The following is a 22661-nucleotide window of genomic DNA, read 5'->3' as shown; positions in this document are numbered from 1 at the left end:
GTGGAGGAGGAGAAAGAATGTGTACTACTCTTACAGATGCCCTAAATTTGGTTTCTAGCACCACATACCACCAACTCCAGCTCCTGGAGAGCCAATACTCTCTTCTGTCCTCCCAAGGCACCTGTACACACGTGACATAAACGTAAATACATTCTTTGTTAAAAGTTATCTTTCTGATGAAGACAGAAAGGGTCCGAGATTCAGGGCTACGCAATGAATTACTTCTAAGAGTAGAAATTTACTCAATAAATATTTAGTGCATGCTCTAGGGTAGTGAAAGGTTGAGGGAAAAGCCCAACAGTCTCAATTCCCGGTGCGGAGAGAGGTTCAAGGCGAGAACCGGATTCCCCGAGGGCAGAGTGGGCAGGAGGACGGGGGAAAGGATGCAAGGGGACCGTTTCTCCGCCGGGCCGCGCGAGGGCGCTGCTCCCCTCCTCGTGCCCCGGCCCCGGCGGCGCCGCCCACTCGCCTGTTCCCGGCGGAAATGCCGGGGCGATGACGGAACCCGGAGGGAGGGAAGAGAAAGAGCGAGAGAGCCGTGGCCAGAGCGCGGAGAGGCCTGCGGGCGGCAGCGGGCGGGCGGGCGGGCGCCGTCGGGCCAGAGCCTCCCCGGAGCCGAGCCGAGCTGTGCCGCGCTCTGCGCTCCGAGCCGTGAGCCCTTCGCCGCGCCCCGGGCGCGTGGCCGGGGCCGGGCGGGGCGGGCGCTCCCGGAGGCCGGGGCCCGCGGCTGCCCGCTGGGCTTGGGCGGGGCGCGGGCTGCGCGCTCCGCGGCTCGGTGGTCCCGCCGGGGGCCGGCGGCGGGGGAGGCGGCGGGGACGCGCGGCTCGCCGCCATGGACGACAAGGCGTTCACCAAGGAGCTGGACCAGTGGGTGGAGCAGCTGAACGAGTGTAAGCAGCTGAACGAGAACCAAGTGCGGACGCTGTGCGAGAAGGTAGGCGGCCCGCCGTGGAGGCGCGCGCGGGGGTCGGGGGGGAAACGGGCCCTGGCCCCCGGCTGGAGTAGGGGACGGGGTGCGGGACCCCACCCCACGCCCCAAAAACCAGGCTGCTGCAGTCCCCGGGCTCCACCGACAACTGCCCTGAAAGTCGTTAACACCCAGCCGTGGTTAGCGTGGCGTCGATCGCTCGCAGGTGATCCACGGAGTGCAAGGAGCTTTTGTTTGCACACTAGTGGGCGTGATGGCAGGCCGAGCCTTCTCCCAGCCTGAGTTTGGCGGAGGCAGGTGACTGAAGACTGGTCTGGGAGACCGAGTGGCTATATAGAGAGGGACGTCTTTTTCAGGAAGAAGGCAGCAGGTGCAGAATTTGGAAACAGTGCTTACTGGCAACGATAACTGGGATAGGTGCTATTTAGAACCGGCCACGTTACAGAAAGTTACTTCCTTTTTTTTTTTTTTTTTTTTTTTTACCCGGTGTATCCCTCCCGACCCCACGCTATAGCTTGCAGGTGATGGATTAGGTAGACCCTTTTTGATCGTGTCTTCTCAGCTTTCAGACATGTGTGTGTATCTATTAGTTTATTAACCGCTAGTTTTTTGGTGGTTTTTGTTTGTTTTTTGTTTTTTGCTTATATCACCTTACTTAGAGCCTTTTTTTTTTTCATTCCTCTTTTATATTGTGGGCTAACTCGCTTCCCTGTCTCTTCATGTTCAAGAGTCCTGCGAAAGAATAACGGAGCTAAGTATTCAAGTCAGAGTCTACATTTTTTCCCCCAGAAGTTAGGATCCTACCAAAGGATTTTGATTATCCGTCTGATAACAGGCACTCCTTCCTTGGGGTGGGGAGTGATAGATAGACGGCCCTTGGTGCGTTTTTCAAGTTGACCAGGGCCTTGTGCGTTGAATAAGCACTTAGCACAGGAGAGTTTCTTTCTTCAAGTAGAGCCGGGAAGAAAAGGGTGTTTCCCTCAGAAACTGTTTGTGTATCGTCTCAGTTAACTTTTATTTAATTTGCGTGATAACCTGTAATTTTGTTAAGTCTTAAAGGTAACCCTTTAGGTGATCTCTCTCAAGCTGGAGCACCACTGGGCTGTCCAGTTTGGAAATTGAGTCAGTCAACCTTATTGTAGTTGTGACATCCAACCTATAAACCAAGAGGTGGCAGAATCCGGCTAGGTTTTTCCGTTTGACTTTCTAATAATTTTAGGATCCACTCTTAAAGAAGGTTGTACCACGGCTTTGAAGTATCACACTGAAGTCTTAAACTCTTAGGAAGGTTTATGAGTCTTTTAAAGATTTTTTTTTTTAATTCCACTTCTAAGTAAACTGGATTACAGGTTAGTAGCAACATCCCGTGTTTTTGAGCTTACATCTTAGGCTGTGGGTCTCTTTTCTTTGCATATCTCCACAAATTCAGAGTGTCACCCACTGCTTTGTCCTCTAACCCAGAGGATGGAGTTGCCAGTGGGAGAAATAGCTGACTTCATGGCCTGTTCATGACCCTGGTATGCCCTTGTGGGTATGTGTGTCCCTATGTTTTCTTCCACCTGGTGGTCTGGTCCCATTTTATAATAGGTTTGAAGATTTATTCATTTTTAATTGTGTGTCTGTGTGCTCAGTGTTGAATGAAACCTGAGGAAGCCAGCCGTGTCAGATTCCCTGGAGCTGTCTGGGACAGTGGTGGTGAGCCACCTGCTGCGGGGTCTGGTCATTTGAAAAAGTAGCACAAGTTCTTAGCTGCTGAGCCAGCTCCATGCCCCCTACTTAAGTTCAGCCAATCAGAATTCGCTGCCGCCGCACAGCGTGCTGGCTGCCCGTCTGCACCTCGGTTGCATATCTGTGAGGCAGGGGACCTTACCTAACAATCTGCTGGATGGGAAGTATCAGGAGCCGCTCACACGATGCTGATGGAAGCAAGCACTCGGCGAATGTTAAATAAGAAAGAACAAGTTCTGGTCTTGTCTCGGTTGTCACTCTTGCTTTAGTGGGACTTGTGGGGACTGTAGTTCAATGGAGACTTTGTGTACGTCGGCCCAGTGTTTCCTGTTATCTTCAGCACACACGTTACCAGGTTTACAGCAACGCTGTAAAGCGACGCCCTTACTTCCCACTTGGTCTTGAGAATAATACTCTACCCTTCCTGAGCTAGAAAGCCTCGCAGGAAGGTTGGAACAGAGACAAGTGGTCTACAGTCACCCGCTATTCATTCCTTTTAGCTAGTTCTCTTAAAGGTTTTGTTCTTAATGTATTTGTATGTGTGTATGCGCATGTGTGTGTTTGGGCATATGCACGTGTGCACACTGATTTTGTATGATGTGTTTGTGAGTGCACATGGGGAGGTCAAAAAGCAGCTTGTGGAGAATGCCACTTTTATGTGGGCTATGGGGATCACAGGTTTGAGCATCAAGCACCGTTAGCTGCTGAGCCATTTCTTCGGATAAAAGAGAGTTAGTATTTACATTTTTAAAAAAAGAGAGCGCGAGCGAGCACGCCTCACTGTGTAGTCCTAGCTCCCTGGAACTTTGTAGATCAGGTTGACCTCAAACTCTGCCTGCCTGTGCCTCCTAGGTGCTGATATTAAAGGCATGTTCCACCATGCTTAGCCCACCCTTTTTTTTTTTTTTTTTTTTTTTTTGGTTTTTCAAGACAGGGTTTCTCTGTGTAGACCAGGTTGGCCTGGAACTCAGAAATCCTCCTGCCTCTGCCTTCCAAGTGCTGGGATTAAAGGCGTGTGCCACCACTCCCCGCCCGCCCGCCCAATTTTTTAATGATGTGACTTTTAGATTTTCTTTGCCATACCACTCTATAGAAAGCGACATTGTAATGAGATAGTTGTCCCCCAGACATTAAATTCCTGCTCTGATTTAGCTCGGCAGCTGAGGCAGCTGAAATCAAGGTGGTTATGGTAAAGGCCCTGGCCTGGGGTCGTGGTGGTGAACCTCATCGAAGTATCAGGGGAGAATGACTGCCAAAGTTCCTGCACAAGAGACTTGTCTGGCTTCTGAAATGAGTTTATGTCACTGTAGAATTGCTGGCCTAGGACTGTGAGGCCTGCATTCTGAAACCACAGGCTTGATATACTCACCTGTTAGCATCCAGATTCAAAGCTAATTGTGACCTGGCTCCTTTGAACATAACTACTGCTTCTGGGACTGCTTCCTGCTGTGGCATGGCACACGACACTTTTAAAGATGGCTTGCTGCACTGCCTGTCTAGGCTGTCCAGGACAGTCTGTGACTAGGACTATATTTATCTCTCGTCCTGGGAAAACTTTAAAAAAAGATTGACCTGTTAAGATTTTATTCTATAACTGAAGACAGTTTGTGATGATGAGCTATGGGGGGAGGGGGGGATTGGGTTTGGGGGTTAGGCTACTTTCTGTGTTGACAGATATCCATTAATCAGAAATTCTGGGGCTTGTGTAGGAATACGTGCAAACTCTAGGCCATTAAAGGCTAGGCTCACAATAAAAACAAAAACAAAAGAACTGGGTGTAAATTCTCTGTTGAACGAGGTGTGTGTCTGTCTCATGGCTCTGCCTTCAAAAGCTTTGGCATGAGCAGACATTTCAGGTTTTACTTCATAATGTGAAAGAGCATATTCTTGACTTCTGAAGCAAAACTATGTTGTAGAAATAGAACTCATGGATTGAGATAATCGATTGTTCTCTGTGATAGATGTAACTTTTAAAAAAATAAAAATGGTTTTATCTGGTCATGGTGCCCTTTCCTTAAATCCCAGCACTCTATAGGCAGAGGCAGGCGGATCTCTGAGAAGAGGTCAGCTTGGTCTACTTAGTGGCTACATGAAAAAGGCCTTGTCTCCAAAAAGAAAAAGAAAAGGTAGTTTTAACTGCTAAACATCCTAACTGGCTACATAGCAAGTTCCAGGACAGCTAGAGCTACACAGTGAAACCCTGTCTCAGGAAACAAACAAAAGAAGCACACAGACAAACAAGAGCCCTAACTGGTGTTCATTTTATTACAGTTTTTATTTGGGTCAGGGTCTCACTACAAAGTCTGGCTGGCCTTGCTGTGGTTGACAGATTCATTTCAAACTGCTGAAGTCCCATCTGCTTCTGCCTCCGCCTCCCTCAGCAGTAAGGTGTCAGGTATGCGACACTGTGTCCTAGTGGTAAATTTACTTTAAACTTTTAGTTGAAAAGCGTTAATGCCAGCCTTGGTGGTACATTGATGAAGAGAAGTAGAGATACAGAGATGTAGAAAATGTTTCTCACTGTTCCAAAGAATGGTGTGGTTATAGTGGAATTTGAAGTTAAGACCCAGTCTACTGACTGAACAATCATTGTTCTTCAGTCCATCTGAGCCACTCTGCCCTTAAACTAACAGGTAAAGCAATTAAGAGAGTATCATAAACTAGTGACTAGAAAGTGGACATTGTTAGATCAGGTAGTTTCTTGACTTTATATGTGATATGTAAAATATCCTATGTGTGGAAAAATCTACACTTATATAGGTAAAAATGTTTACTTGTAAAATTTGTTTTTGTTGAATGGTTTTATATGCAGCATAAACCTTTATTCTAATTTGAACATCTTCCAGTAAATCCCCCTCCCCTTTTTTTGTCGATTGTTTTGGGTGGTATTGGTTCTGGTTGGCTTTGTAGTGCCAGGGGTCAGACCATCTAGCCCATCCCTGAGCCACTCTGACAGACTTGGTAAACGCAGCCCAGGCGCCAGCAGGAGAATGCCATTAGTGTCACAAGAAATTTCTCACCTGTGTTAGGGAGGAATTTTTAGTTGTTTTGAATTGACTTTTTTCATTCTTAAGTAAATGGAATGAAATAGAAACCTAGTCTAGGTTGTTAAAAGTAACTTCTCTCAGGCCTGAGTTAAGAGGACTTGTTGCTCTTGCAGAGGAGAACCGGGTTTATTCCCAAAACTCACACAACAGCTCACAACTGAACTCTGGGGCCAGGAGACCCAGTGCCTTCTTGTGACCTCCTCAGGCACCAGGCACACACGTGGTACACAGTCATACGTGCAAGCAAAACACTCGTAAATGTAATACATCTAAAAAACACTTTCGGAATAACGTATATGAAAACACCTTTCTTTCCTCATACCATTCATTCTTAGTATTTAAATGTTACCTTTTCCTGAACATTACTTTCCAAGTCTGGATTTGTTTTTGAATGGTCATATTAACCTTGGGAAGGAGGTCTGTATAGTAGAGATTGTTCCCTTCCTGGGAAGAGAGCTCAAGGTTAGACTTGATTCGGTAACAGTTATGCATTGACCATTCACAGACTTTAAATGAAGTGATAGCATGTCACTATCATGATGAAAACTGGCGTTCACATAATTTACAGACTAGCAGTAAAAAATTTATTTGAATTGTTCACAAAATACTAATGGGGACCTGGGCAAAGTTGTTGTCGTGAGGACCTGAGTTAGGGCCCCAGCACCCATGTAAAAGGTAGCTATGGGGGGCCGGAGACAGTCCTAGGGGCTTGCCTGGCCAGCCGACCCAGCCTGATAGGTGGGCTCCAGTCTCAGAAACTAATATGGAGACCAGTAAGGACACCTGATGCTACCCTCTTCCAGATGTGCAGCTTAGCCGTCTGAGTAGTCAATCGTTTGGAGGTTTATCTTTACACCACGGCACACATCAGTATGCCGTCCCCTCTTATAGAATGATAAAAGTCCACTGTGTGGATATAGGACGGTGGCTGCTTACATAGTCAGTACTTTTTGAAATCTGTTTTTGAAGCTTTTTAAATGTTTCCTTTTTAGGCCCTCATTGTAATACACACCTATACCTTTGTAATACACAGCTATGCCTGTGCACCCAGAAGACTGAGACTGTGACTGTGAGTTTAAAGTCAGTCTGGGATGCATGCTAAAACTGTCTCAACAGAAGCATATAGAAGTCCAGAACTTGCTCTTAGAGATGTCAGCCATGTGGAGAGGCAGCTTAGCAGTTGAGAGCAGTGGCCATTCTTCTAGAAGACCTAGATTCAACCCACCTAACAGCTCGAATATCTGTAGCTCCAGTTCCAGGGGACCCTGTGCCCTCTCCTGTCTTCCTCGGGCACCAGGAACACACATATTTATATGCAGGCAAAACAGCTCTGCACATTACAGACAGGGAGCTATTGAAGCTATCCCTTCCCCCTTTTATTCTACTACAAGCTTGGGAAAATGTGTTGTAAGATATTTGATCACACTGTGAACCCCAAGATTGTGGTATTTACTGGAAAAACCTGTTTCTAGCTGGGATGTGACTCAGCCCTAGCGAACACCTTTAATCTAAGGGCTTTTCTATTTATTGTAAACAGGATTAAATGAAGTCAAGAGGTGGAGCAGCAGATAGTTGGGGGGATGACATAGGAGAAAAACAGAGTAAGGAAGTGGGGGTAGGGGGGAGCAGATGGAGACACACGGGAAGTAGAAGGGAGTCTGAGGAGTTTGTGGAGAAAGAGCTGCTTTTTCCTGAGGAGGAAGGTCAGCTGGGTGCTTTCTCTGCCCCTCTGAGCTGGCAGGCTTTCACCCCAGCATCTGACTCCTGAGTCTTCAGTGGTAACATCTAACAGTTGGGATTTTGTTAAAACAAAGATGGGGCTGGAGAGATGACTCAGCAGTGAAGAGCACTGTCTGCTCTTCCAAAGGTCCTGGGTTCAATTCCCAGCAACCACATGGTGGCTCACATCCATCTATGCTGGGATCTGATGCCGTCTTCTGGCATGCAGGGGCACATGCAGATAGATATACATAGACAGGACAGCACTCATATACATAAAGTAAATAAATGTCTAAGAAAAATGACAGATGTATATGAGAAAGATAACATACATTTTATTTTGGACACAGTTTTCCCTGACGACCATTAGCTTACCTTATTTGTTTGTTTTGTTTGTGAGTTAGACTTTTTAAGGTAGCCAAGGCAGGCCTGTAATGTACAAGCTGGGCCGGTCTCCTGAGTGCTGGGAGTGTGGGCATGCGCAGCGGCCAGCCGTGCGGTAAACCCAGCTCTGTGTGCCCCTTTATGTGGAATGAGGCTCTGTTCATGGTGCTTTGTTTACATGAAAGCATCCTAGGATTAGCATCCTAAAACAGTTTACGTTTATCTTGGTCAGTGCACACATCCAGAACTTGCTTTTTAAGCAGCCGTGGGTGATGCTTGGCATTTCGACACTGCTGTTGTTAAACTCGGTTAATTTCCTTGCTTGAAGCGGAAGGGGCGTTGGCTAGAGCTGTGGCTCAATTGGTAGAGTGCTTACCGGTCCAGCCTGGCCTGGGCTCAGTCTCCAGCGCCTCATGTTGGAGGCAGAGGGATCAGAAGTTTTCAGGCTATTCTCTACTGTATACAGAGTTAGAAGCTAACCTGTCTTAATTAGACCAAACTCAAAAAGCATAAAAAAACAATAAGTCCCGTATGGTAGGCCTACTAGTGGTGTAGGAAGAGAGCTTACATTAACTATGGTGTTTTGGTTGAGCTGGGCTTGCTGTGTGGCCATGGCTGGCCGAGAGCTCTGGCCCCTGCTGCTTCAGCCCCGAGTGCTGGTGTGTAGCAGCCAAGTACTACCGTGCTTGACAGGCCTCTAGAATGTTTCACGTTTTAGACTTATTTTACGTATGTGAGTGTTGTGCCTGTATGTATGTCTATGTGTCACGTGTGTGCCTAAGCCCTAAAGAGATCACTGGAGCCCCGGGAACTGGAGTTGCAGACAGTTGTGAACCACCGTGTAGATGATAGAAACTGAACCCCAGTCCTCTGCAGTAGCAAGTGCGCAGAGAAACCCTGTCTCAAAAAACAAAACAAAACGAAAACAGAACAACTCATATGTTGGTAGCCAGAGAGAACTGGAGAGAAACCCTGTCTCCAAAAACTGAGCCATCCCTTTAGCCCCGCTGTAGACTTTTAAAACTTCATGAAAGACGATTTGTTTCAGAGGTTGTCTGGTTTTTGCTTTCTATGAATTTGCTTGGAGTGTTAGAGATAAGCGCTGTAGCAGTTTATTCATGTGTAGAAGGGAAAGATTGTGTGTGCAGTGTGTGCAGTCAAGAGGATAGCCTGGGGATATGTTACAGCAGTGGACTCCCTGTTGGCCGCAGAGGGAGTGACAGTTAAGTACACACTTAGACCCAAGACGACGTCTTTCAGAGATGAAAAGGGAAAGAACGGCTGGCGGACATCAGTGTCACATTCGATGCAGTAGTTTTGGCTACCAACTTATATCTCTACCACATATGGGTTCTTTTGTTTTCGTTTCGTTTTGTTTTGTTTTGTTTTTTGAGACAGGGTTTCTCTGTGTAGCCCTGGCTGCCCTGGAACTCACTCTATAGACCAAGCTGACCTCAAATTCAGAGATCCACCTGCTTCTGTCTCCCCAGTGCTGGGATTAAAGGGTGTGCCACCATGCCCAGCTGTCAACTGTGGTCTTAAGCCACAATCCATATTACAGCTTTGAATCTGGTCTTATCTGTGTCCTGGAAGTAATCAAATTTCTGTTGCTGAGTCCTAGTAAAAACTGGATAATGACATTCTTGGAACTGCTTCTGACTCTTTTTGTGCATATGGTATAAATCTATACATACTTCTCAGATGTTTTTACTATATTGAGTAACTCAGTCTAGAACTGCCTCCCTGGCTTGTTAATTAAAATAAGCCTTCAGTTACATTGTGCATGCACGGACAGGTCACTTCAGTAATGTGGTCATAAGAACATAGTTTGTCACACAACAAAGAATCAACCCTCAGAGAAATTCAGTTGAGGAGGGAGAAAAACAGCTGTTTTTACTTTATACACGGGAAAAATGATGACTTCATGCTCTAGGGATGCAGGGTCTAGACACCGGCATAAGGGTAGAAAGACCTTAGGTTACACGGTTACATTAGCACCATGAAGAGGAACTCGGCTTCCTTTTCTTCTAACTAATCCTAGGCCAGCCAGGAGAAATAGTCTATGTTCCACTGTCCACAGCTCTTGGGGAGTCACCTGGCTGACCTAAACATCTTCTGAATGAAAAATTGGGGACTTAACGCTGGTGAATTTTGCAGAAGTAAAGAGGTTAGAGCTCTTGTCAAAATGGGCTTAAAAATAGTTTAGAGCAGTGCTGTTGGAATAGCTGTCCCTGCTTAGAGTGGCCTCAAAACAAAAGAGGATGGCATGGGGCTTCATGGGAGAGCACTTGTCTAGAATATCCAATAGCTGGGTATACCCAACTGGTTAGGTCAGGCTGAGGGTACAGTAGCTCCGTTACAACTGCTTCGGTAATTGCTAACGTCTGTGTTTGTATTTGCCGAAGGGAAGGTGCGGGCCACAGCATGAAGGTGGACGGCAGAGGACAACTTTCGAGTGTCCGTTCTCTCCCACAGTCAGCCCTGAGCCATCTCTAACTCCAGAGTTTTAGCCTCCTGCAACTTTGTCTTTCTAGTCAGTATCCCAAATCAGAACCTTGTACTACAGTAGAGCACTCAGTTGCTAGAAAATAAGTTTGGAGTTAATAAAAATACCTGGCTTTGGAAACCATGAACCAAACAACTGTAGTCTCTCAGCCCTTGATAGTGGATCCAGGCCAGGGACTGAGAAAGGAGTTTCAGGTCACCGTCCTCTGCCTCAGTGCGAGGACTGGGAGCCCGGTTACTGAGCCCTTATGCGTCCCTTCTGATCGCCAGCTGGGTTCCAGGAGTTTGGCTGCTCTCAGTTGCCTCTGCTGATTGATCTCCGTCCTTACTGCACTGTGCTAGGCTGTTGGGCTTCTCCTGCCTCCCGTGCTTAGTGCTTGCAGACAAGTGTGGTTTGGTCGCATGCTTTGTTCTGTGACGGACGGCAGCAGCTGTGACAAGCATGCCACAGCAAGATGGTATAGACATTAGTTACTGGCCAGTGTGCCTCCTGCAGCACCCTCAGGGACATTATTGGTTTAAGTTTGTTTGTTTTTAATTAAGCAGATCATGTGGGTTTGTGACGTGGCATTTTCCCTCATATATCAAACACACTTGAGTAATGCCATCAAAGATCTAGTATTCCGTGCTCTGGACAGACTGTTTATTTTCATAAGAATCTAGAAGAGAAGTCCCCTTTTTCAGTAGTGTTGTATTACATGAGCTCATGGCTTAATGGGCATTTGGGTAATTTGTACTTTTCTATTAACACCTGCTGCACCTCCAGGGCCCTGCGTTCAGTTCCCAGTGCACCTGTCAGGCAGGCACCTCACAAGCACCTCCAGCTGCAGCCCCAGGGGTCAGGTGCCCTCTCTGCTTCCACAGGCACCGGGACACATGGGCACACAGACACAAGTAAACACACAGTAAAGATAAGGCCTTTCAGCAGAGGAATAATGCGGCCATGGATAGTTGAAACAAACTTCATTTTATTCCTACCGGCACCTCAGAAGGGCTCCACGTTCTCTGCATCTTTGTAGATGTGTCATCTCCAGTCTTTGCTAGTATGGCTATAAATCTGCCTGTCTCTTCATAGGGTATTGGGTTATTTTATACTTTCAAGTGGTTTCCCCCAGATTTTTTTTTCAGTAGGTAAGAAATGCTGTTAAATTTGTAACCGAGTCTTTTCGTTTATTTTCCTTTTCTAACAGGCTAAGGAAATTTTAACGAAAGAATCAAATGTGCAAGAGGTCCGCTGTCCTGTTACTGTCTGTGGAGATGTGCATGGCCAATTCCATGACCTTATGGAACTCTTCAGAATTGGTGGGAAATCACCAGATACGAACTACCTATTCATGGGGGACTATGTAGACAGAGGATATTACTCTGTGGAGACTGTGACTCTTCTTGTAGCATTAAAGGTACGGTTGATGGATATAGGGTGGGGGTGAACTTCAAAGGAGGCCAAAGGCAAAAGAATGTCAGTGTTGCATGTATCATTTTAATTTCATGGTTGGCTTTACATCTTTTACAGAGAGATGAAAGTCCACACCTTAAAACTTGTCCATTTCTGGTAAATGTATAACTCATGGTTATCCATAACTGAACTCTGTGAATTATATTTGATTTAATTACTTACCACCCTTCATATGGAAACATTAAACAAGTCTGTTTACTTGGTGACATGAAAAGCCCACTGTTCCTCTGCCTTTCCGTTCTCACTGCCCTGTACCCCGCACCTCACACTTCAGCCTTCAAGATCGGCTCCTTTCATCCCTGCTCGGGCTGCTAGATGAACCAGCTCCTGTCTGTCCTGTCGTGCTACTTCCCTGTTTCCAGAGTCCTCTTTGATTCCATACAGTCTTGAGAGTCAAACTCATTAAACGCTGCGGCTCTCCTGTAGTCTGTCTGACTTTATCCTGTAAGTCACAGCAGAAGTGGCTCCCCTCAAAGAGTATTTTTATTCGTGCTCTAGACTCTCACTCTCTCTTTCTCTGGTTTTCCCCCAAGATTTCTCTGGCTGCTTCCTTCTTACTACTCCTGCTCAGGCTAAGCAAATGCTTAGGACGTTTTAGAATTCGGGTAATTGCATGTCCATAATGCAATGGACATGCATTATGGGGCCTATAGTAGGGGACCCGAGTCTAAGCATAAAATCCACTTGATTTAATTTTAAAGTGGACAAAAGAACTATTTAAGGAAATGGACTTGCGGTTAAAACTAACACAGAACTGGAGAGCCGTGATTATACCATGGTTTCTTTTCCTTGTCTTTCAGGTGCGCTATCCAGAGCGCATCACAATATTGCGAGGAAATCACGAAAGCCGACAGATCACACAAGTGTATGGCTTTTATGATGAGTGCCTACGGAAGTATGGAAATGCCAACGTGTGGAAATACTTTACAGATCTCTTTGATTATCTTCCGCTTACAGCTTTAGTAGATGGACAGGTGCGCATGTGTGTGACGGGGCCTTGCCAGGAGGAGCCTAAATGTGGGGGAACAGTCAGTGTTAGGAATTCATGTACATGTCTCTTTGGCGTATTCTGTTTGTTTAATACAGTGCTGCTGAGTTGAACCTGGGCCTTGGTGTCAGGTGCTAAGCCAGTGTGCTACCCCTGGGCTACAGCCCCATGATTTGGTTGGTTTGGTGGCGGTGGTTGTTTTTTGGGTTTTGTGCGTGCCTGTTTTGGAGAGAGTCTCACTAAACTGCTCAGGCTGAGACTTAACTGTACCCCCAGCACGGCTTGATACTGTGATTCTGCCTTGGGTTCCCAAGTAGCTGGGGTTCTGGGCTGCAGTCACCAAGCCCTGCTTTACTTGGCCAAAGAAGATATGTGCCCTAATGTGTGCTTTTTAAATTTAGAAAACAGTATAAAAAATGCTTAAGTCTTTGGGTGTATATATTATTAGTAACACAAGATGTTATTAGAAATTGTGCTCGTAGCCAGGCGTGGTGGCGCACGCCTTAAATCCCAGCACTCGGGAGGCAGAGGCAGGCAAATTTCTGAGTTCGAGGCCAGCCTGGTCTACAAAGTGAGTTCCAGGACAGCCAGGGCTACACAGAGAAACCCTGTCTCGAAAAACCAAAAAGAAAAGAAACTGAAAAAAAAAAAAAAAAAAAAAAACCAAAAAAACAAAAAAAAGCTGGGCGTGGTGGCGCACGCCTTTAATCCCAGCACTTGGGAGGCAGAGGCAGGAGGATTTCTGAGTTCAAGGCCAGCCTGGTCTACAGAGCGAGTTCCAGGAAAGCCAGAACTACACAGAGAAACCCTGTCTCGAAAAACAACAAAAAAAAAAAAAGAAAAGAAAAGAAATTAAATTGTGCTTGTATTACTATGTTTCCTGGCTATCATTAGTAACTTTTTATTCCCATCTATCTTCATGATAACAAGTATCATATTATATATTACATCATTTTTTTATCAAGGGGTTCTCTTTTCCTAGCACAGTAAGTTTTGCGGCCTACATAAGACATTATACAGGATTCCTGTCTCAGTATTTAGAAGGTTCCCAGTGAGGTGATTGAAATTCATATATAAAACCCGGAATAAAACTTCAGTGTTAGTGGGACTTTAATCCCTGCACTCAGGCAGCAGAGACTGGTGGATCTGTGAGTTGGAGGCCAGCCTGGTCTACAGAGTGAGTTCCAGTGCTGACAGGGCTACCCAGTGTTCTTGAAGGTGTAACAGATACTCTTGGGCTTGCAAGTCGGAATATAATTTACTTATAACAGTCCGTGTTGTCCCAGCCGTGAGTTTGGATACTGCAGTAATTGAAGGGACAATACTTTGCCTATACTTGCTAAGTTGTAAATGTATACGTTGTTACATTTTAATTAAAATTGTTCAAGTAACAGTCTTTATTAGCCTTAAAAAACAAATTCATTTGGAAAGATAATGGTAATAGTATTGGTGGTAGATCTAATTTTAAAATTTGGTTCATACATTGGCAGAGCTTTTATGTATTTCTTATACAATCAGCACTCCCCAAACTCATCAGCCTTTATACTGTTTCTGAAATATTTATAAGAAACAAAACAGCCAGCCTACACCATTGTGACAGGTTATCATTTATGAAATGTTATTACTGGAAGACACCTCAGAAATCAAGTAGAGAAAACAAATGGTACACAGGGTCCTGGAAGGAAGTGACAGGCTTAGGTCCTTGATAGTGTTCAGTATATTGGGACCTAGGAAACCAGATGTAAATACCGTGTGTGCAGTGTGTGGGGACAAGCACGTGGGGCTAGAGGCAGCTGTCATAACTCGGTTGATCTGCACATGGCTTTTTTTTTTTCTTTTATGTTTTTTCGAGACAGGGTTTCTCTGTGTAGCCCTGGCTGTCCTGGAACTCACTTTGTAGACCAGGCTGGCCTCGAACTGAGAAATCTGCCTGCCTCTGCCTCCCAAGTGCTGGGATTAAAGGCGTGCGCCACCACGCCTGGCTGCAGATTGCATTTTGAGACAGGGTTTCTCGCTGAACCTGGAGCTCACGATTCAGGTAGCAGGCCTGGTCAGAGACGCACTTGTGTCTCTACTGAGCTTCCATGCAGTGCTTGTCAAGCCTGGCTTTTTACATCGGTGCTGGGGCTCAGTTGCCTATATGGCAAGACCTTGGCTGGCTGGGCCATCTAGCACCAGATCTGCTTTGTCTGGTGGTGGTTTGGGGGATGTTTATGGGGGAGTTAGGGAGGTTGGCCTACATCAGAATGAAGTTGTCAGGCTTTACAGCATCTGCTGAGCCTTTAAGAAACATGGAGCTTAGGGGGCTGGGGGGTGGAAAACCTCAAAATCCTCATCGATGGACATGATGTACCTGCCTGTAATCCCAGCACTCAGGATTATAGAGCTTCTGTCTCCAAAATCAAAAATGAAATAAAACTGAAGCCTTATGCTTAATGTGTAAGTTCAATAGTCAACCAAATATAGCAAGCACAAAAAGATAAAACCAGTGGGGGTGGTCTATATCTGTGATTTAAACTTCAGTGCGAATTGTTTTTAGAAAATCCATTAACTGTCTCCTTTATTTAGGGACCCATTACAAACTTAAGCAGAGCCAGGAGAAAAGGCTGATAGGGTCATATAGATCCATTCAGGAGCTTTGGGCAGAATTGTTGAATCCTAAAGCTAGCCTGGGCTGTATACACCATTGATCCTGTCAGTGAACAAATATGAAACTGTTCACTAAAATATTCATTATTCTTTGATTCATAGTCTAGTCCTTGAATAATCAGAGGATAGTCCTAAGAAAAAATTTTAAAATGCTTATATTATCCTACTTTCTGTCAGAAGTCCTGTAGATACACTATAGTAAAGGGAACTGAAGACAACTGGGAGGTGGCCATGGGCGACCAACATTTTCTTCCTAATTTGTAAACACATAAAGTAGTTGTTTTGCAAGCATGGAGGCTGGTGTTTAGATACCTAGCAGCCATGGAGGGCACAGCGCCCACCTGTGACCCCTCTCCCGATGATGGGATGCTGTGCTTAGCTGTCTAACCACAGCAGCAGGCGCTGGTGAGTAAGGTGGAGTGATCCGAGACATCCAGTACCAACCTTAGGCCTGCACATACATGTGCACCCACTAACATGTAGACCTGCAAACTATGTGCACTTAGCAGGTGTGCAGGAGAGGTGACTCGGTGAGTAAAGTTTAAGGAGAGAGAATCCCAAAAGCTGCCCCGATCTCTGTTAGATGGGCTCTACACATCATACAGTGAGAAATAAGTGTATAAAGGAATTACAGGTGATACACTGTAGAGGGAAAGTAGATGTAATAGTGGTTATGTGCTCAGTAGGTCTGGAAAACAAAAAAACCCTATTGTAATCTATAATGGGAACCAGTAGGATGTTAATGTTGGGAAAGAAACCAGGTGTGTGACCGCAAACACAGTGATGGGTGGTGAGCGCCCTGTGCAGCACACGCACTGTACAGACACCACACACACTGCGGCTCAGACTAGAGCGTGCAGAAGGCCCTCCCATCCCCAGGACCACAGCCCGGGAAGAGAGGAACCCTGAGCAGGGAACTGCTGTGGAGGTTATTGCTGGTGATTGGACTCTGCTTTGCATTGTATTTCACAGATCTTTCAGCTAATGATACCATTTGGAAAAAGAAAAAGCTGTCATGACTAACATTTGCAACCGCTACTTAACTGTTCATTAATTTAGCTATTATAAAAACAAAACCATTTTCTTCTTCTTGAAAAACAGATATTCTGCCTCCACGGTGGCCTGTCTCCATCCATAGATACACTGGACCACATAAGAGCCCTGGATCGCTTGCAAGAAGTTCCACATGAGGTGATTTTTGAAGTTACTTCATTTGTTTTGATTTTAAGGGTAATCACATGTGGGAAGGGTAACTCAATTAATTAAGTATCATAACTCACGGTGCACACATATTCTTTCTCCTTATCCAGGGCCCAATGTGTGATCTCTTATGGTCAGATCCGGATGACCGTGGCGGCTGGGGCATTTCTCCACGTGGTGCTGGCTATACATTTGGACAAGACATTTCTGAAACGTTTAACCATGCCAACGGTCTCACACTGGTGTCTCGTGCTCACCAGCTCGTAATGGAAGTATGTACTTTTCCTGCTCTCGTGCGTGGTGTATGTGTGCACCGTAACAAGGCTTCTCGACTTAGAATGGAGGGACCAGGTCCCATCACCCACATCCAAATCTCCATGTGGATTCTGTCAAAGCCATTGTCTGTTGTAACCAGTGTTTCAACCAGAATGTTTCCATCAGTAATCCTACTTCTCACACCCTTGGGTCAGATGATTGAATTTTAAGTTTTGCAGTGTGTATAGCTTAATCCAAGTTACCCATGGAAGTAATTTTTCAGATTTTATATGATGTTGACATTTTGAAATGATGGAAGTTTTATATAAGAAATATCTTTCTAGCCGGGCGTGGTGGCGCACGCCTTTAATCCCAGCACTCGGGAGGCAGAGGCAGGCGGATTTCTGAGTTCGAGGCCAGCCTGGTCTACAAAGTGAGTGCCAGGACAGCCAGGGCTACACAGAGAAACCCTGTCTCGAAAAACCAAAAAAAAAAAAAAGAAATATCTTTCTAAATCTGGGCATGGTGGGTGCTTGTAATCCCAATATTTGGAAGACCAAAGCAAGAGGTCATAAGTTTCATCTATAAGGAAATACTCTTAAATACCTTCAGTAGGGGCTGGAGAGATGGCTCAGCAGCTAAGAGCACATTGCTCTTCCAGAAGACGCTCAGTAGAGAACTGAGCTCAGTGAGACGATTACTCCACGCTGCTTTAGAGGAGCACACTGAGGAGTGTGCTTGCTGTGTGTGCTTGCTGCATTTCACCAAGGAGGTTGGAAAGCTGTTTGTACACTGCTGGTTCTATTCCGTGGCCACTCAGTTGAGGTAGCAATTGCTGGATTTCTCCTGTTGTGTTAGTGTCCCTCTAACCAGCAAGTAGTGGCTTTAAGAAGGTAGAACAAACTGCACCAGCCTAGAGCAGGCGAGGAGTGGGTAGGGGCACGATGCAAAGCACATACGCAAAGTGACATTAAACAGATGTCAATGATAACTGAATATTTTTGGAGAAAAAAAACTTGACAAAAATTCCTAAAAGTCCTGAGACTCCAAAATTAGAAAATATTCAAATTTCAGCTATGTGAGACAAACCTGAAACATTTAACATAACAAAGATGAGAATGGTGTGTTATGTATTAGGTGTTAAATACCACCTAACATCACGAGTGATGTGAGGCAGAGGCTCTGACACAGGTGACGATGTGATTGTCAAGATAACTGGTTAGCATGGGCTCAGCTCTCTGGGAGAGCATATTCTAAGTTGGTATTTGCCTAATACGCGCTTCAAGAAAATTTCGTAGCAAATTTTAGAAGCCAGGCTCGTTTCTATCATGTCTCAGCACTTGGGAGGCTGGGGCAATTGCAAGTTTGAGAACAGGGTAGTCTAAATAGCAAAATTCTTTCTAAAAATAAAATAAAATACCTAGCAAAGTTTATGAGGGAAAATGGGGAAGTTACTATGGTTTTCTGAGAAATTCAGTGTATACTCTAAGTTAAAATCTTAAGTGTAGGTTAAGAAAAGCTGCGTGGCTACTGAGGTATATAATAGAATCTTGTACCTAATAATTGTTTAAAATTCTGAACAGTTGCATAAACTGTTAGATTATAGAAGGTAACATAGCCATCGAAGTATTTGTGACTTGATCTGTCAAAATTGGATTTTATAATGAAACAATGACCTTTTTAATGTTGCAGGGATATAACTGGTGCCATGATCGAAATGTGGTCACCATTTTTAGTGCGCCCAATTACTGCTACCGTTGTGGGAACCAGGCTGCTATCATGGAATTAGATGACACTTTAAAATATTCGTTGTAAGTAACTTTACATTTTCATTGTATGTAATGACTTTTAGAGGAAAAAATAAGTACTGAAAATAGCCTTGGGAGCTGGAGAGGTGGCTCAGCAGCTCAGAGCACTTACTACAGTCTTGTATGACTTCCATAGATACCTGCACACGTGTGTGCATACATACACTCATACACACATGCATGCATGAAAAGAGACAGGAAGCTGGGCGTGATGGCGCACGCCTTTAATCCCAGCACTCGGGAGGCAGAGGCAGGCGGATTTCTGAGTTTGAGGCCAGCCTGGTCTACAGAGTGAGTTCCAGGACAGCCAGGGCTACACAGAGAAACCCTGTCTCGAAAAACCAAAAAAAGAAAGGAAGGAAGGAAGAAGGAAGGAAGGAAGGAAGGAAGGAAGGAAGGAAGGAAGGAAGGAAGGAAGGGAAAGGGAGAGAGAGAGAGGAAGGAAGGAAGGAAGGAAGGGAGGGAGAAGGGAAAGGGAGAGAGAGGAAGGAAGGAAGGAAGGAAGGAAGGAAGGAAGGAAGGAAGGAAGGAAGGAAAGAAGGAGCTCTGCTTATGACAAGGTAGGAGGAGGAGTGTGCAGACCCTCTTCCCTAACATTGAACTCGAGAACTTTCTGATGTGCAGCACTCTTAAACCATGGCCTCCTGCATTGCTAGGCCACCACTACAGAAAAGTGGGTTTTTTGTTTTTTTTTTTTCAAGACAAAGTTTTTCTTTATAGCTCTGGCTGTCCTGGAACTCACTCTGTAGACCAGGCTGGCCCCAAATTCACAGAGATCCACCTGCCTTTGCCTACAGTTTATTGAAATTTTCCCAAGAGCTTACAGCTAATAGGAAAACATTTAAGCAAACCATAAGCCGGGTGTGGTGGTACAAGTCCTTAATCCTAGCACTCTGGAGGCAGAAGGAGGGATGGGTTTGAGCCAGTCTGGTGTAAGCTGTACATGAATTTCAGGACAGCAAGGACTACAGACATATCCTGTCTTGGAAAGACAAACAAACAAGACTCAGACAAAAAGAGGAACTTGTCCGTTATAACTGCTCGAGGGCTGGGAAGTGCCTTGGTGGCCAGCAGCACGGATACCATCTTCATTCCCAGCACTTACACTGCAGCTCACAACCACCTCTAATTTCAGTTCCAGGGATCTGACGTACATGTAACTAAAAGTCACTTATTTGGGGTTGGAGAGATGGCTCAGAGGTTAAGAGCACTGACTGCTCTTCTAGAGGTCCTGAGTTCAAAGCCCAGCAACCACATGGTGGCTCACAACCATCTGTAATGGGATCTGATGCCACCTTCTGGTGTGTCTGAAGACAGCTACAGTGTACCCATTACATAAATAAACCTTTAAAAAAATTTACTTATTTTAGGTTTAATAAAGCCTTTACTACTGGGCATTACGGCCTTATTGGTACTCTGTTTATCCTAGCATACACAAAACCCTGGGTTCAAGCCCATCATTGTGTAAGCTGGCCATGGTGATGCACGTATGTAATCCCAGGACTTGGGAAATGGAAGCAGGTTGGTTTGAGTCAAGGCCAGCCTGGAGTACATGAAACCTGGTTTCAAAAACATTTGTAAAATAAAACACTTGCTATGCATGGTGCCACTTGCATGCCTGTAATCCCAGTACTGACAAAGTAGAGCCTGGGAGATCAGGATTTCACAGCCTGTGCTGCGAGTTTGGGGCCACTGTAGGCTACATGAAACCACATCTCAACTACAGTGGCAAAAAATTGGGAATACATCCTGACTCCTGTGAGTATTTGCGCATTACTATGGTTAGTTATGTCCTTTCAGGACTGTTTGGAGAAGGAAAACACAAGTAGGATTTATCCCAAGACCACAGTGTTGATAAAAAATGGAAAAGTCAGTGTACTAACATTAATATTAAAACACACACACACACAACAGACAAATAGCTATTTTGACAGAAAAGGCACTTGGTAAACTTCGGTGTTCTCTTCTGCTGGGCACGAACAGACGTGTACATTTTCACCATAGCTGTGACGTGCTAACAGTGTGATTGCTAGTGATGAATGAGTGTAGCAGAAAGCTACAGGAAGGAGGCTCTGTCTGTTCCGTCTTACTGGCTGGCTTACTTGCTGACCATTTATTTTCTTTGTCATTTTTAGTCTTCAGTTTGACCCAGCACCTCGTCGTGGAGAGCCTCATGTGACCCGGCGCACTCCAGACTACTTCCTGTAAATTCCTCCCCAGGACCTGTCTTTGTGTGTGGAAGGATACCTGGCTTTTTAAAATATATATATACATATATATTTAAAAACAACAGTTATTTGTGTTTCTGTAACAAATTGTGATATGTCTTGACATTAAAACACATCATGGACCAAAACGTGCCATACTAATGATGAGCGGTTAGCACAATTTGAACTCTAGTACACTGTTGAAGATGAGTCAGCCCAACAGCCTGCCTGCTGGGCTGGAGTGACCATTTTTCTTGACTGGTTAAGCAAAAAAGGTCACTGACTGCTTCGTCTCCTTTGCGCTTACTTGGAAATTTAGTTACAAGTTTAACTGGCATGGATTATAGAGTTGGAGTTTTATTTTTTAAGAATTCATAAGCTGACTTCCACTTCAATTCATAATCCTTTATTTTATTGAAATGTATGACTAACTGAAGAAGAGATTCTTGGGAGTATGTTGTCATAACATTAAAGAGATTTCCTTTAAAGTTTCCTAGACTAAATTACTGTTGGATGTTGAGCTGCATATTTCTGTATCTTTGTCATGACAGTGCTTGCATCCTCTTTGCTGTACTGAACAAATAAAATTTCCCATTTAGAGAAAAACATTTTTTAACTGTGATGTACATTAAATGGAAGCATCGCCATTTTGAAACTTTATGCAAATACTTAAAACTGTGGCTGGTTGTTTTTTGGCTTACTTTAAATCTCCTTGATTTAAAGACTTTGAATCTCCTTGATACTCCTGGCTCTCCTTCCGAGGGAGAGACTTCCAAGTGTGGGGCGCCTTGCTAGGCCACAGATATCTGCTGAGTAATAACAGAGGCAGCTGTACTGACATAACTTGCATGGTGTGTTTAGGGGCTGGGGATTAACTCTGGTGGGATGTTCACCCCAGGCCTTATATTCAATTCCAAGTTATGTGCACAGATACTACAGGTAATGTTTGTTTATAATTTACACTCAAAAGCAGAACAAAGTCAAAATACTGATAACTGTCACATATCTAAGCATTTCATTAGGTGGTTTGTATTAATTTATTCATAATTTTTAAGTGCAAAGTGTAGATTGCTGTAATAACTATATTCTAAATATAACAGAAGAGACTTTAAAAGCTGAGCTACGTTGTCTCCTTTAACCTAAAAACAGGAATTGGCCTGTTTATTTAGTAGCAGTGGTAATGAAATAGTATTCCAAGGTCATAAATACCAGCTCTAAGGTTTGCTTAATATCTAGCTGTAGAATGTTTGGTTTGGTTTGGTTTTGGGTGTTTTTTTTTTTTTTTTTTTTTTTTAGACAGGGTTTCTCTGTATAGCCCTGGCCATCCTGGAACTCCCTCTGTAGACCAGGCTGGCCTGGAACTCAGAAATCCGCCTACCTCTGCCTCCCAAGTGCTGAGATTAAAGGTGTACAACTCTACCGCCCAGCCCAATTGTAGAATGATTTTAAGACATACACCAAAAGTAGACCCTTGGGTAGTTTGGAAATTGAAAGATAGAAAGTATGGGGGCTGGGAAGTAGCTCCATTGGTATAGAGTATCTGCCGGGCATAGAAGCACAAGGGTCCATCCTACCCCTTCAGAAACTGGGGGCAGGAGCTCAGATGGTAATCCTAGGTCTTGGGAAGGGGGCAGGAGGATCAGGAGGGTTCAAGGCTACCTGGGCTACATGAAACCCTCTCTAAAAAATTAAAGATTAAGAAAGATACCTTCCGCCGGACGTAGTTGCACACACCTTTAATCCCAGCACTGGGGAGGCAGAGGCAGGCAGATTTCTGAGTTCAAGGC

At 44.8% G+C, this 22661-nt stretch overlaps 1 protein-coding gene across 1 annotated transcript; it reads left to right on the top strand.

The window, feature by feature from the left end:
- Positions 1-526: 526 nt before the first annotated feature.
- Ppp2cb (protein phosphatase 2 catalytic subunit beta) lies at positions 527-21993 on the top strand. Its single transcript, XM_021169534.3, has 7 exons — positions 527-934; positions 11502-11711; positions 12568-12741; positions 16506-16595; positions 16715-16876; positions 18552-18670; positions 20803-21993. Exons 1-7 carry the CDS (start codon positions 833-835, stop codon positions 20873-20875), a joined length of 930 nt encoding a protein of 309 aa, XP_021025193.1. The 5' UTR covers positions 527-832; the 3' UTR covers positions 20876-21993.
- The last annotated feature ends 668 nt before the right edge of the window (positions 21994-22661 follow it).

The sequence above is a fragment of the Mus caroli genome, unplaced genomic scaffold (assembly GCF_978045245.1).
Source record: "Mus caroli unplaced genomic scaffold, Mus_caroli_1 scaffold_10, whole genome shotgun sequence".
In the NCBI taxonomy this organism is placed as follows: Eukaryota; Metazoa; Chordata; class Mammalia; order Rodentia; family Muridae; genus Mus; species Mus caroli.
The sequence above is the reverse complement of the archived record's forward strand: the minus strand, read 5'-3'. Positions and strand labels throughout refer to the sequence as shown.